This window comes from Diaporthe batatas (assembly GCF_019321695.1).
Source record: "Diaporthe batatas strain CRI 302-4 chromosome Unknown Contig00013, whole genome shotgun sequence".
Classification (NCBI taxonomy): Eukaryota; Fungi; Ascomycota; class Sordariomycetes; order Diaporthales; family Diaporthaceae; genus Diaporthe; species Diaporthe batatas.
This window is the reverse complement of record NW_025408560.1, coordinates 2271037-2284809: the sequence shown is the minus strand read 5'-3', so window position 1 is coordinate 2284809 and position 13773 is coordinate 2271037. Positions and strand designations below refer to the sequence as shown.

Here is a 13773-nt window from a genome sequence, read left to right as displayed (position 1 = left end):
TACTAGAAGTGACCTAGCCCTGGGCCTGGCTCTTGAAAATTGAGCTGAGTATGCTTGACTTGAAAGTGACTATGCTTCTCTAATCTTTTTGAGCGTCTTGTACAGCTTTATGCAGCCGATTTCGCGACTTCAAGTCAGTCGCACCAGCATCCTAATAATAACGTTTTAGAAACAAAGTGTTTTTTACATCCAGATTGGAGAGAATTCTATGGAAAACTCTAACGGCACCCAGAAAACTAGTTAAATATGGCTCTCTAATCCCTACACTAACGAGGAATCAGCCTGTCAACGTCTCTGTTCGTAAAATCTATATTATCTATTCACCTCAGAGTCGGCATCGCTTTCAACCTCGCCCAGCAGGATGTCCACGTCCTACCATATGTGCCCGAAATGGCTGGTGCCGTTGCGGACTCACTCCAGTAGGTTCTTGCCATCGTTCAATACCGTCGTCATGCGTGGCACGAACGTGTTCATGGCCAAGATTTTGGTGGGCGCATCTGAGTTGATCCCGATTGCCGCGCGCTGAATGTTGATCAGGGAAGAAAAGAACTGGTCCACCAGAGGTAGTCAACTGTGCCAGGAAGTCTCTTCACGCCACGTTGCCCACGGCGTCTATGCAACAGGTACTGAGTTTGTCTGTTGTCATCAAGACCCCTCAATTCCGCTTTTAACAGTGGCTGTAACTGGAATAACCGCTCTGGTCTGTCCACTCAGTCAAACTATCAATAAGTGCCGGGCTTAACCCTCTGTTGGTCTTTATAAACACCGTCTCGAAAGGGTGAACACTGCCGCCGCCATAGGCGCCCTCATGCATAGGATCCCATGCGCCTAGTGGCTCGCAGAACGCTGTCGTATTATGCCCCTTCGAGGTCTGGTACTGCGTGAGTAATGTGTCGACCTTCTTTCCAGCGCCGACTATGATACCGGTGGCAGCGATCTCGCCCTGTACGGCGGCTTGCCGATCTGGGAAACACTGTGATAGCCCTTTCTCGACCCAGTTTGGCCCACTCGGCTCGTAGCCATCTGGGCGGGGGAAGTCATCTGCATGGGAGAAGAGTATTTCCATCCATTCATCATGTCGTGGGCTCGTGGGTGGTGGGTTTAAGAGGAGAGAGAGGCCCGCGCTATCAGTTGCCCATACCATAGACTGCACGTGGGGCGTTGGCCAGCAGTTGAGCGAGATGCCGACAAGCTAATTTGTAACGTTAGGTACTGGCGATAACTCCACTACTCCCTTACAACATGCACCTGGGGCGAAATAGAGGACAATAAGAGTTTTATCAAGCACGTACTTTTACCTCGTCTGTAATTTTAGATAGTAAAGTATCCGTCCAGCAGAGACCATCAGCCCACGTCGGCATAAAAGGACCACGAACACTAGCATTCATTAGGATGAAGCGGCTGTACTGGCGCCATAAGTCATCCTTTAAGAGGACCTCGGCATGTGAGCCGAGGTCGTAGCAGGTATTGCTCCGGCGGACGGATCGGATCCCCGGGACATCATCGGGAAGTAGGGAGTCCGCGTCTGTCTCGCCGTTGAAGATGAACACGAAATCGGCCTCCGCGTGCAAGCCGTGACTGATAAAGAACTTCAAATTCCGCCGGGATTCTGGGCTCTCGCTGTATACGTATGTGATGAGCGGGCGGCTGCCGACCTCGGACGCATCTGGTGCTGTATCTTGAGTGGCGGCGTTGTGTGAGTCGTCGGAGGCAGCAATCGACGTTAGACCCGAGGGGGCCGGTGAGGTATATGAGCGCTGCCATATCTTGTCTGCCAGTCAGCGCAAGCAGAGGGGAACCGAAAGCTGCGGTGGGATGGGCAAGATAGGTACGAATACATCATACAAAGACTAGAACGACCGACATCGAAAGGGCCACGAGGAGACCCGCCGAAATACGGTGTCGCGCTTGGTTGAACATTGCGCCTGAGAGTGGTGCCCCCAGCGTGGAGCACAAAGCTGTGCAAAGATTGAGGCTCGTAAGCGGGAAATATCCAGGAGAGGATTGGCTCGCAAGAACGAAGAAGCGAGGGCGACGTGCTTCCTAATGGGATTTGGGCCAAGTCAAGTCCTCATGTGCTATAATACGGTCGCACTCGATTGACTGGGAAAATCTGGACGTGAATGGCCAACAGAGACCGGCAGGCCCTCCGGGGTGGGTATCAGCCCCATGACTCGCACGTCAGCTTTGTCAGTTGCGAACCCTGACCCACTGGATTCGCAAGCTGAACTGAAGCGAGACCCACAAGGCCCATACCCATGCCTTATTTTATCGAAGCCCTCCAAATGGGAACAGCAACCATGCCGATCCGCCAACATGCTGTTGGTGCGACATGCTGTTGGCACTACATGCTATTGGTGCTACTGTCAAACGAGACAGGGATGCTTTCCTGGCGCTTAGCAAGTGGAATTCAGTGAGTGAGCTTTAAATAAAGCAGAGTTTCTTCGCGTCGTGGACTTGACGGAAGCCGTCCTTCGAAGTAGCAGGCTGTCAGGAACCGGATTCCGGCCTTGCACGGGATGACTTCAACCACAATGGCGAGTATGACGTCTACCGTCATGACAATAGGAGGGACACCTACAATCTTTTTGGAATTGCCTACTCCACACCCCTCCCTGGATGGCTGCGGCACGAACGTCTATCAGCTGACGAGTACGGCACCGACATTTCTTGTATGGGACCCAGTCTACGGCCAAAGTGTCACCCACGCGACTAGTTGTTTCCCGCCCCAGGTCACAATTTGGTGGCTTCAATCATCGGATGCATTGTTATATACTGCTCTCGGGCCCACCTTTGAATGCCCTGAGGCTTATTCGACCGTATCCACCACAACTACCGCGAGCTCCGTTCAAGAGGTCTACTGTTGCCCTTCGTATGTGTCTACTCCTGCCCGAGCCGAGACGGCCCACTTGTCGAAGAAATAAGTTGACAGACAGCCAGTCAATTCACTTTGCTGTCCGCGCAGCCGAACGAAGGCGGGTCTTTCCCATCTCAGTGTACATCAATGCTCTCCGAGGGCCAAACGCTGTCGTGGTTCACCGGCATGACCTCCGGGTCGAGCCTGTCCACGACGACCGTGTTTACCTCACCCGCGACTATGTTTGCCGTGCCGGTCAATGGCTTCAACGTCGCCACCAGCAGCCAGACCACTCAGACAGATTCTGACTCTGTGGCTACATCGCCAAGAATGACCGCAACCTCCTCGCAAACATCTTCACCATCTCAACCTCCACAGTCTTCCGCGTCGTCTGCCGGAACATCGACACTAGGACTAAGCATAGGGATAACCCTTGGCGTTGTCTTTGCAGTTCTGCTCTTAGGTGCAGCGGTCTTCCTTTTGTGGAGGAGACGGCGCGCGAGACCGGCTCGACCGATCTCTAAACATAGCAATGGCAGCAAATCGCAGGGAAGGACAGAATCGGACTTTGAGGGGTTGGCCTTGGAAGTTCTACCAACTCCGCATACTACTTCCCGCAGCGAATTAGCTTTGACTAAACCGAGATCGTATAGCGAGTTACCTGTGGAAGAACCGAGACCGATACACGAACTACCGCAACGGTGGGAAAGATGAATTATACATTTTTTGCGGGATCTCGATATATTGTTGAGCCTGTCGGGTAGCTGTATCCCGCGGAATACTGTTCTTAATACTCCTCCCCAAACTTGGCCGCGTCGTAGTCAGAACGGGCTGTCTCAACCTTCCATGGAACTTCATTACCTACCTAGGTAGGTAGCCGACTTGTCCCACGGGCTGTCTTTGGACGGCATTCCTGGCTCCGAGCCGACATGAATGAAGTGACAGCCGCCCTACCAACGTATATTAGCGCTTACAGTCGCTTTTATAGGTACTAGACTCATTACATAATAAGCAAAGTCACATTCATATCTAATCTTACTCTATACGGCGCTTATTAGAAATACGGTTGTGGGACTGTAAGTCGCGGGTTTTGTCATGACATAGGATGACTACAGGCCTGATCAGGATGACCAACCCAGAGAGGAGGTGACCAACTGGTAAGAACTTTTTTATACAAAGTCAATGTCGACATTGGTTTTTCTCACTTACATTTGCAACCAACTCAAAGGGTGGATCCTCATAGAGGATGGATCCTCATAGAGGATGTAAAGCAGTCATAGAGGAGTCAAACAAGTGTGGGATGGATGAGTAGTTCTAATTTTACATAATTGTACAAGTGCGCTTCCCGGCTTCTAAATATTGACGGTAATGTGTAGATCAGACTCATTATGAGTAATCGTACATGGACCGCTACCTTCCATCTTTACTCATAATCTCGAAACTGCTGTGAGATTTCAGCCGAGAAGTGGCCGTGGGGCCAGCTGCAGCCTAAGCTCGTATTCATCCCAAGCCGTGCGGCACAGAGATCATCAGATAGCGCGGTCCAGAGCGACAAATGTAAAAAAAGTCAAAAACGTCAATTCACCTACCCCACCCCTTCTACTAGCTACCCCTACTTTAAGGTTTTAGATTTGAATCTCTAAGAGATTATATTTTTAAATTAACTTTTTTATTTTTTTTATTTAGTCTATTTAGTTATTTATTTTAAATTTATTTTTAATAGAATAAAAAATTAAAATAAAAAATTAGAATAAAAAAATAAAATAAAAAAATAAAATAAAAAAATAGAATAAAAAAATAGAATAAAAAAATAGAATAAAAAATAGAATAAAAATAGAATAAAAATAGAATAAAAATAAAATTAAAAATAAAATTAAAAATAAAATTAAAAATAGAATTAAAAATAGAATTAAAAATAGAATTAAAAATAGAATTAAAAATAGAATTAAAAATAGAATTAAAAATAGAATTAAAAATAGAATTAAAAATAGAATTAAAAATGGAATTAAAAATGGAATTAAAAATGGAATTAAAAATAGAACTAAAAATAGAACTAAAAATAGAATAAAAATAGAATAAAAAATTGAATAAAAATAAAATTAAAAATAAAATTAAAAATAGAATTAAAAATAGAATTAAAAATAGAATTAAAAATAGAATTAAAAATAGAATTAAAAATAGAATTAAAAATAGAATTAAAAATAGAATTAAAAATAGAATTAAAAATAGAATTAAAAATAGAATTAAAAATAGAATTAAAAATAAAATAAAAATAGAATTGAAAAATAGAATTAAAAATAGAATTAAAAATAGAATAAAAATAGAATTAAAAATAGAAAAGTAAGTTTAAATTTAGAACCCTTAAAAATTTTAAGTAGAATTATATACTTAAACTATTTACTCTATATAAAATTTAAACTTTTTTTATATATACTTTTATATCTTTAATTATATTTATTTTTTATTTTTATTTCTCTTATTTCTCTTATTTTTTTATTTTTTTATTTTTTTATTTTTCTTATTTTTCTTATTTTTCTTATTTTTCTTATTTTTCTTATTTTTCATTTTTCTTATTTTTCTTATTTTTCTTATTTTTCTTATTTTTCTTATTTTTCTTATTTTTCTTATTTTTCTTATTTTTCTTATTTTTCTTATTTTTCTTATTTTTCTTATTTTTCTTATTTTTCTTATTTTTATTTTTCTTATTTTTCTTATTTTTCTTATTTTTCTTATTTTTCTTATTTTTTTATTTTTTTTATTTTTCTTATTTTTAACTTTTCTTATTTTTTTTAATATTAATAAATAAATAAATAATAAATAAATAAATAAATAAAAATAAAATAAAAAATAAATAAATAGAAAATAAATAAATAAAAAATAAATAAATAATAAATAAATAAATAAAAAAATAAATAAATAAAAAAATAAATAAATAAAAAAATAAATAAATAAAATAATAATTATTATAATTTAAAGGAAGGGAGGAAGGAAGGAAGGAAGGAAGGAAGGGGGTGGGGGTAGGGGTGGCTTCTAAGAAGTAGGGTGAGTGTATTGAGTCATCTACCGTTTTCAACTTTTTTTACATTTATCGCTCTGGACCCCCGTAATCAGACATCCCACAGTTGCCTCGGCGTGAGTTGCCAGGTTTGAGGCGGGCGCAGCCACTGGCCCCCAGTTCAGCGACACGCAATTGATCAGCGGTCTTCAAGAGTCTCCCTGCCAAGGAGATCGAAATTGCCCAGTCACCATTTGAGAAAGCAAAGTGACAAGCATCAAGCTAGTGTAGCCATAAGCAATTGTGGGCTTGGATTTTAGTCAGGCTCACTTGCATACTTGGCGGAAAAGAAAAGCTTCTGCGACCAATTCCTGCATGATCTCATACTTGACAACCCGAATCCTCTCTTCCATCTTCCGTCTCGGAACAAGAGCGATCTGATTGTTCACGTCGAATAACACTTCTGCAGGTGCATAGTTTGAGAAGTGTCAGGACCTGACAATCGGCCGCGCTGCTAACATCGGACAGTAGCTCCCAAACCCCCTTGTCCCAACCACACCACTCAAAAAAAAAGTTCAGATAAGAATGGAACTGGCCGTTCTCTGCGTGTTCCTTCTGGGGATTGAAATAGCATCAGCGGGCCCTACGAAATTTCAGAAAGAACATCTTCCCCGACAGATTGACGGCGATGTATCGGCCAACACATTCCTGCGCCGAGGATTTCATTCTTGTCAGTATTTCAACTCCGAGTCCTCTTCTGTCTCCTGACAAATTCGATACTGAGTAAAAAAAGCTGTCGTGCTCGACGGAAGGGTCTACATCGATGGCGGTGAAATCTCATTCTCCAGTGGTAATGAGGGAGTGGTTTATCAATACCGTAAGTCATTCCATACCTCGATCTTGGGAATTATTGCTCGTGTGACATGTTGCTAATATATGTTGACAGAATCAAACTTATTATCAATCGACCTGTCACAAGACTTTGAACCAGGCGACTTAGTCTACACGTCAATCGAAAAGCCATCGCGAGCACCGAATCTGAGGGGTGGTGGAATATGGGCTGATGCAGCGTCCAACACGTTGTATATCGGATTCGCTGGTCTGCCTTCGGGTTACGGCGATTCTCAGTTAATAGAGCAAGGGCTTTGGTCATTCGAACCAAGTGAGGACGGAACCACGGGTACGTGGACCAATCTCAATGACACGGCAGACGATTATTTCACAACGCAACGCCGGCATGTTACAGGATCGGTAGCAAGTGGCAACGGCGCTGGTTTTTTCATGGGCGGTGAGTTGATGATCCAACCTGCACATCCCCATCAAGCAACAGTAACGAGGTGTGACTAATGTTATGTTTGTAACAAAAGGTAATCTTCTAGAAACCAACTGGGCCCAGACGCCGGTCAGCGGTCTACTTAAATACAACTTCACTACCAGAGTCGCAAGCAACTCGACAGTGGTCGGCACCTCGACAGGCGGAAACATACAACGTGGCCAAATGCAATATGTCCCCAACTTCGGGCCCAATGGCGTCCTCGTCGCGGGCGGGGGACGGATTGGCGAATCAGGACCGCTCTCGTCTTTCAGCTCTGTTCAGGTCTACGACCTAGCCACAGAGACTTGGTACGAACAGACCACCACGGCAATTATCCCGACGGCCGGGTCGGGTTCTGCATGACAGGCGCGGCCTCGTCCAACAAGACGTACGAGATCGTCGTGTACGCCGGATATGGCGGGGACCTCGGCAGCAGGGCCATGAGCCTGGATGAACTATTCGTGTTGTCGCTGCCGTCCTTCCACTGGTTCAAGGCGAACTATCGGGCATCGCAGCCGCGCCACGCCCTTACGTGCGAGCATATCGGAGGTGGCCAGGTGCTGACGATTGGTGGCCTCGACTCGAGTCTATATGTGGAAGGGTCTGCGTACGACGGCGTGTTCAACACGAGGGATCCAAATGCCCAGGGACTGGCCCTGTTCGATCTCAGCATCATGTCTTTCACCTCGGGAGGCTACGTGAGCAATCGGACGCTGTACAACCTGGCACCAGAAGTGCAAAGCTACTACAACAACAAGTTGGTACCGCGGAAACTCCTACGTGCGATAAATTCTGGTCACATGGCTGACCACCTGTTCTAACTCTGTAGCAACCGCATGGCCGACTTTTCGTACGCCGGCCTAGCTGATACGTTTGCTGTCGAAAATTTTCCAGATGCTGCAACGGCGGACAACAATGGATCTGACGTGAGTGGCGGGTCTGGTACGAGTCCTACAGAGACAGGAGACCCTGACAACGGCTCCGATTTTTCTTCTGTCAGCAACACGGGTGCTATAGCCGGCGGCGTCGTGGGGGGCGTGGCAGGGATAGCTCTCATTGGTCTGGCCGCATTGTTCATTCTCAGACGTCGGAGGGCAAAGAGAGCAGCGTTGCAGCAGAACACTGGCGACGAAGGTAATGGGAAGACGGACTTTGGTGGTGAGGGTCACGGTTTTCCAAGGGCCGAGATGTCGGGGACGATGGCAACAAGGCCGGAAGCAGAGGGCTCCACTCCTCATGCAGAAATGCCTGCTACGACGCATAGGTATGAGTTGTCATGATGCAGCTGAGAAGGCAAGATAAACCTAGACTATCAATCTAATCATCACCCCACGTCCGGTAAATTGACGTCGAGGTAGTAATCGTAACCTGATTTATGAGGTGGGGGGCATTGCGTTAGGAGGTTGAGTAAGACGGACCCGTGGACTGCCACGCCAAAGACTCCCAGGCCAAAAGACCACAATTTCCAAGTCCCCCGTCTTAGAAATCTAGCATTTATATGCTCGAACCGCCACATCGAGGAAGTTCCTATCAGCCCTGTCGATGCTTATGGCCGTACTATCTGAAATAGTGAAACCGGAAGGCGGAAGGGATGTGGCAACATGAATCATGCGGCCTGCTAGGTCGTTCTACCCAGTAGATTATTCCTACGTTATAATATACCCTAGGGTACTTTCAAGCTATACTATTGTGAATACATACACATCCAAGACACAACAGCCCGCCCATATAATAAATGACAGGCACTTAAATGTCCAGCAATTTTAATACACAAAAACCAAAAAGAACCACAGCACTACTGAGAACAACATACAGCGGAAGCCTTGTAACAGCCCCGCAGGCAAGGCTGCGAGGATGTCCAGGTGTGATTGTCGCTTAAGCAGACCGAGTCATGCGACGATTATAATGTGTGTTGACAACGGTGCGACTCGAACGCACGCCTCTTTCGAGACTACGAAGATGTTTCCACCTGAACGTAGCGCCTTAGACCACTCGGCCACGTTGCCTATGCACCTCGGCGTACAAAGAATCACCATGGCGTGCGGACTGCATCATCGTCCGTTGAGTGTAGACTCAGGCAATGCCAGCAAGCTTATTGATAGGCTTCGGACGTATGCGGAATGATAGAGAAACCATTTGTTGGCAAGCCTTTCCATAATAGGCACATCGTCGAATTTGCAGGTGGTCTGCATTAATCGATTGATGTGAACTGCCAGAGTCATAGTTCGTTCTCGGTGAGTAATTGAGTTAGAAGCTACAGGAGACATGCATTTTATATTTGATTGGTTTTATTTTTTCCCGCCCACTCAGATCGAGGCCCGTCGCATGCTGATCGGGTCTTGCTGGGGCTTGTAAGCAGGCGGCGCGTTTGGACTAGCCTGCGCAGACTGCATCATAGACATTACAGTATAGCTCGGTGACTTGACGATCGCCTCAGAAAGGCCAGCTTCCTCGTCTTTTGATGGCTTGAGGGTATTTTCTGCTGCGTTTCCCTCGGTCTTCTGAATTCTGACCCATTCCGCCTCCATGCGGAAAAGAGCCCACATACCTCGTCGAATGAGTTCGAGTAAGGTGAGAATAAAGACCCAGCTGGACTTGTCCAGGATGCGATCTACGTCTGGGCTGATTTTCAAAAGCCAGAGACTGCGTAACGCGAGATCCATGAAGATAGCCAGGTAGTACCCAGCAGGGCCAAACAGGATCAAGTCCTTGCGCAATCCAAATGCATGCCCTTTAGAGCCGCCCGTAACCAGTAGCTTCAAATCCCAGTCCCGTGAGATATCCCACCAGAAGCTATATGCGGTGTTGACCATGTGGCTTACCAGCCACAAGTAGAAAATGTCCTCCGGAATGCCAGCCGGGGTATCTTCTGCCTCCCGGCGCAAAATGTCGAAGATGATGAACGGGATTGAGCTGATGTACTTCCCCGCATTCAAAAGATGCCAGCCACCCCAGACGCCCTCCGAGGCCTGAACGTTGCCAGCGCGGCTAAACTCGGTCAAGCACTGGCGAAACCGGATGAAGACCGGGATGGACATGGCAATTGGCTTAACGATGTGTCTGACGGCCTGGTACTCCGGGTCGTCTGGGGACTCGCTGGTTTGCGAGAACAAAAGTGCCAAGTACAAGAAAAAATCGGCGTAGATGACCTCAAGGGAGATGAAGGCGTCGGCCAGGAGGGTGTCGGCGAACTTGCCATGGTGCGGTTGGGCGAGCCCGCCCAGGCTGATTCTTCGAAGAGTGGCGAAGAGTCGGTCTCGTCCACCGGAGGAGGCTGCGAAATTGTGAGGTGGCGCGAGTAAAAGACTACCCAGGATCAGGAGGTTGACGAGAGCAAGCCAGTTGAAGTAAACAGTGAGCTGTGGGTCTTTGTGGGTGATTACCCAGAACAGGCCGAGTGATACGATGAACGTCAAAGAGAGAAATCCGGCAAGGCGGTAAATGAGGATGTGAATTGGTTTATCACTAGGGTTGTGATAATTAAGGAGAGTCAAGACGCAGATATGACGACGATGCAGATAATGTATTATAAGAGCCCACGACCAAACCGCTAGTGCCAGTTAGTATCTGTTCAATTCAACGTAGCAGCAGACAATATTGACCTACCAAAAACGACCATAAAAGCGATGCGATATGCCAAGGGAAAGATCAGCTCGAAGGAATCCAGCCCATTCTCGTTCACCTCAAGGTCGAAATCCATAATTAAGGAGCGTCACGCGGTCGGCGGTAAATCAATTCACAACATTTGTCGGCCTCCAGGGCATACCCAGTCAACACGCACAACCGGACGCTATCAATCAAGGCAAAGAGAGGGTTGAGGCGAGGAGACCAAGACCTACGATCCGATCAGCCATGTTTGGGACGGGATGAGTCTTTATTCCCAACAACGACCTCGAGTCAGCCGCACGAAAAAGCAGTAAACATTGTCTTCCTGGGCCTTGTAATCCCGGAGCCCATCTTGTCAGCGCTGTCTTGCCCATTGCATCTGAGAGCGCGCTGATTTCGGACCCGCCGCGGGACAGCCCTGCAAAGAGTTGTTGATTTAGACCTGAAGTTGACGGGTGGGGAGGGACTAGAATTTGCAAGGGACGTCGAGTCGAGCATAATCTTGGTCGGGGAGGGTCAAACGGGAGCCTTGCCTATCTCGGTTTCAGCCCGAATTCAGATGCTTAACTGAGCTTGTCTCGAGTCCGCCAAGATCACCGTTGCCAAGAACAGTCAAGACGAATATAGAAATTGCTCGCGTGATGCCAGATACTGCATGTGAATCGGCTGCACCTCCTGGTTAATAATTGGACTCCTTTTAAGTACCTGTCTATGAGAGCTTGTGTCGATGCCCGCTGCCCTGGCACTTTCGGCCGATACTTGGGAACGCCGAGCTGCCGTCCTATGAGTCGTCGCAGCAGCTTCGTATAATCTTCGGCCCTGCGCTGCTGGACTGCACGTGCCAATTGCTGTCACCTACAATCTTAATCGTCTCAAAAGAATCCCAGTCTACAGGCCAAGGCGCACGGCGCTCCAACAACAGGATGAAAGGTGAGAACATTGGCACAATTGGGTTTGTGGGTTGAAAATGCCTCTGCGTCCTTAGAAGCAGACGTCTTGAGGTGTAAAACACTGTGGTGGCGCTTTGGACCGCTCTAGATCTGCCCTGTGCTGTTGGGATGCGAGGTGAGTTATACACAACAAAGCTATCTTTCAACCACAAGGGCCAGGCCCCGAGAATTGTGCGACATCTTGGAAGGTGCCTCCATAGTACCAATCGGGACGGCTGTATATGGGCCCATCATTACTCGTACACATAGCAGAAAGGCCCTGCCGTCGTGCTGACCAACTCTCCGATTTGCCTCGGAGGTCCAGCTGCAAAACCGTAGTTGTTGTAGTCATCGAGACTCGCATCTCGGCTTGGAGGATCGTTCAAGAACGTGATTGTACCACCGACAGCCGTGGGGCCAGATGTGCGCGCCGCAGGGGACTGCATCTGCCACATCCACCAGACCCGATCGATCATCGTATGATGGAGGTAGAAGGTCGGATCTGCTGGGGAGGCGAAGAGATCTCGGCCTGGATCACCACCCATCGACCAGTGACCTGCTCGTTTTTGCATCGTGGTTAGCATTCCTCCTTCACCGACTTCAGATAAATGGACAGACTTACCGCCACCGTGAGGCCCGAAATAATTCGCTCCAGTGGTAATGTTGATGCCCTGCAGTGACAGTTGGAAGTCGGAGATAGTGTCCCAGAGGAGGATTGTATCCAATACTTGAGTTGCGCTGTTATACTTCTGGATGATGAAGTCGGTCAAGTCACGCTTAAGGCAGCGTGGGTTCCAGGACAGAATACCCGTATCGTTGTGAGGGTTCGCTGTCGACGTGTTGCCGGGCAAGGCGAGATTTACCGGGCCCAAATTGACGGTCATGTTGGCGAAGGGGCCTGAGAACACACATCCGCCGCCAGTTCCAGCTGGGATTGTAACGCCCATAGACCACAGGTCGGGTTGATTCGGAATATACTCCCCATTGCCTGACATAGATGTATCACTGCCATCGTAAATGGGAGACTCTTCCAATCCGGTGATGGCAGTCAAAGGCCAGTCCCAGTACTTTTGAAATCGACGGCTCAGTAAAGGGTTCCGGCAGAGGCACCCCAGTTCACGGAATGTGACTGGAGTGAAAGCGAATCATTGATGGGAGAGTTCCGCTGGCTGGCAAACGTAACTTACCGGCAATGTCCCTTCATATCCACACTCTTCTTGCAATGCCTTCTCATAGAGCCAGATGAAGTACCGGTGCCACGACAAGAAGTTACCAGTGAGGTGGATGTCATTGGTCTGGTTCATGTGGGTGGCAACAAAATCGTCAAATCTGGTCTTGATGCCAGATCCTAGCTCCGTAGGCGTGATTGACTCAGCGGACTGAAGACATTTGACTGCTTTGATGTAGTCCAGACGCTCCTGACGCTTGAACACGTGCCTGGTCCATCCGAGTCCTCGTCAGCGGCGGAAAGGAGAGCAATGGGAGGAAGTAGTTCCCTGTCACTCACCAGGATCGGCGGACCACGACATTTCCTGCATTGCACGTGCTGTTGCTAGCCAAGGCCCCGAGAGCAGTGTCGTGGGATGCCTTTCCCAGGGCTTGCAATTGTGCGTACTCGGTGTGGTCTGCCCCAAAGTTTGCAGTTGATGCACTTGCAAGCCCAGCTGCAGCGGGGGCAGCGAGTATCAAGCATCGAAGGACGGACATTATGGAGATTAGGGACTGGGACAGTTGGTCCTAAACACACCCCAGCTTGACTTGGACAACCTTGAAAGGGGAAGAACGGGACGCGGCCTGTGGAAATTATCGGTTGCAGCAGACGGCCGGCCTTTTTAATTGCTCCCTGGACGCCGCATGAGGTGCAGGAAACCCACAGTAAGAATCCACCACTTGGAGGTCCCTCTGGATGCAGGTGCAGGGAAGACAATAACCAGACCCACCTCGATATCAAATCGTACTGTGTTTGGTGTCCTGAGGTGTCCCCACCAGATGTTGTTCTCATTCCAATCTAACAATGGTATGCAACAGTGCAGGGCCAGCTTTCCATCATATCTCACATGATTAGACTTCT

General features: G+C 47.5%; 1 protein-coding gene across 1 annotated transcript; it reads right to left on the bottom strand.

The window, feature by feature from the left end:
- Nucleotides 1–11727: 11727 nt before the first annotated feature.
- KVR01_010429 (uncharacterized protein) lies at nucleotides 11728–13476 on the bottom strand. Its single transcript, XM_044788833.1, has 4 exons — nucleotides 13210–13476; nucleotides 12890–13139; nucleotides 12325–12769; nucleotides 11728–12258 (listed from the first exon to the last, which is right to left on the bottom strand). The coding sequence occupies exons 1-4, from the start codon at nucleotides 13407–13409 to the stop codon at nucleotides 11957–11959; spliced, it is 1197 nt and encodes a 398-aa protein (XP_044640588.1). The 5' UTR covers nucleotides 13410–13476; the 3' UTR covers nucleotides 11728–11956.
- Nucleotides 13477–13773: the final 297 nt, after the last annotated feature.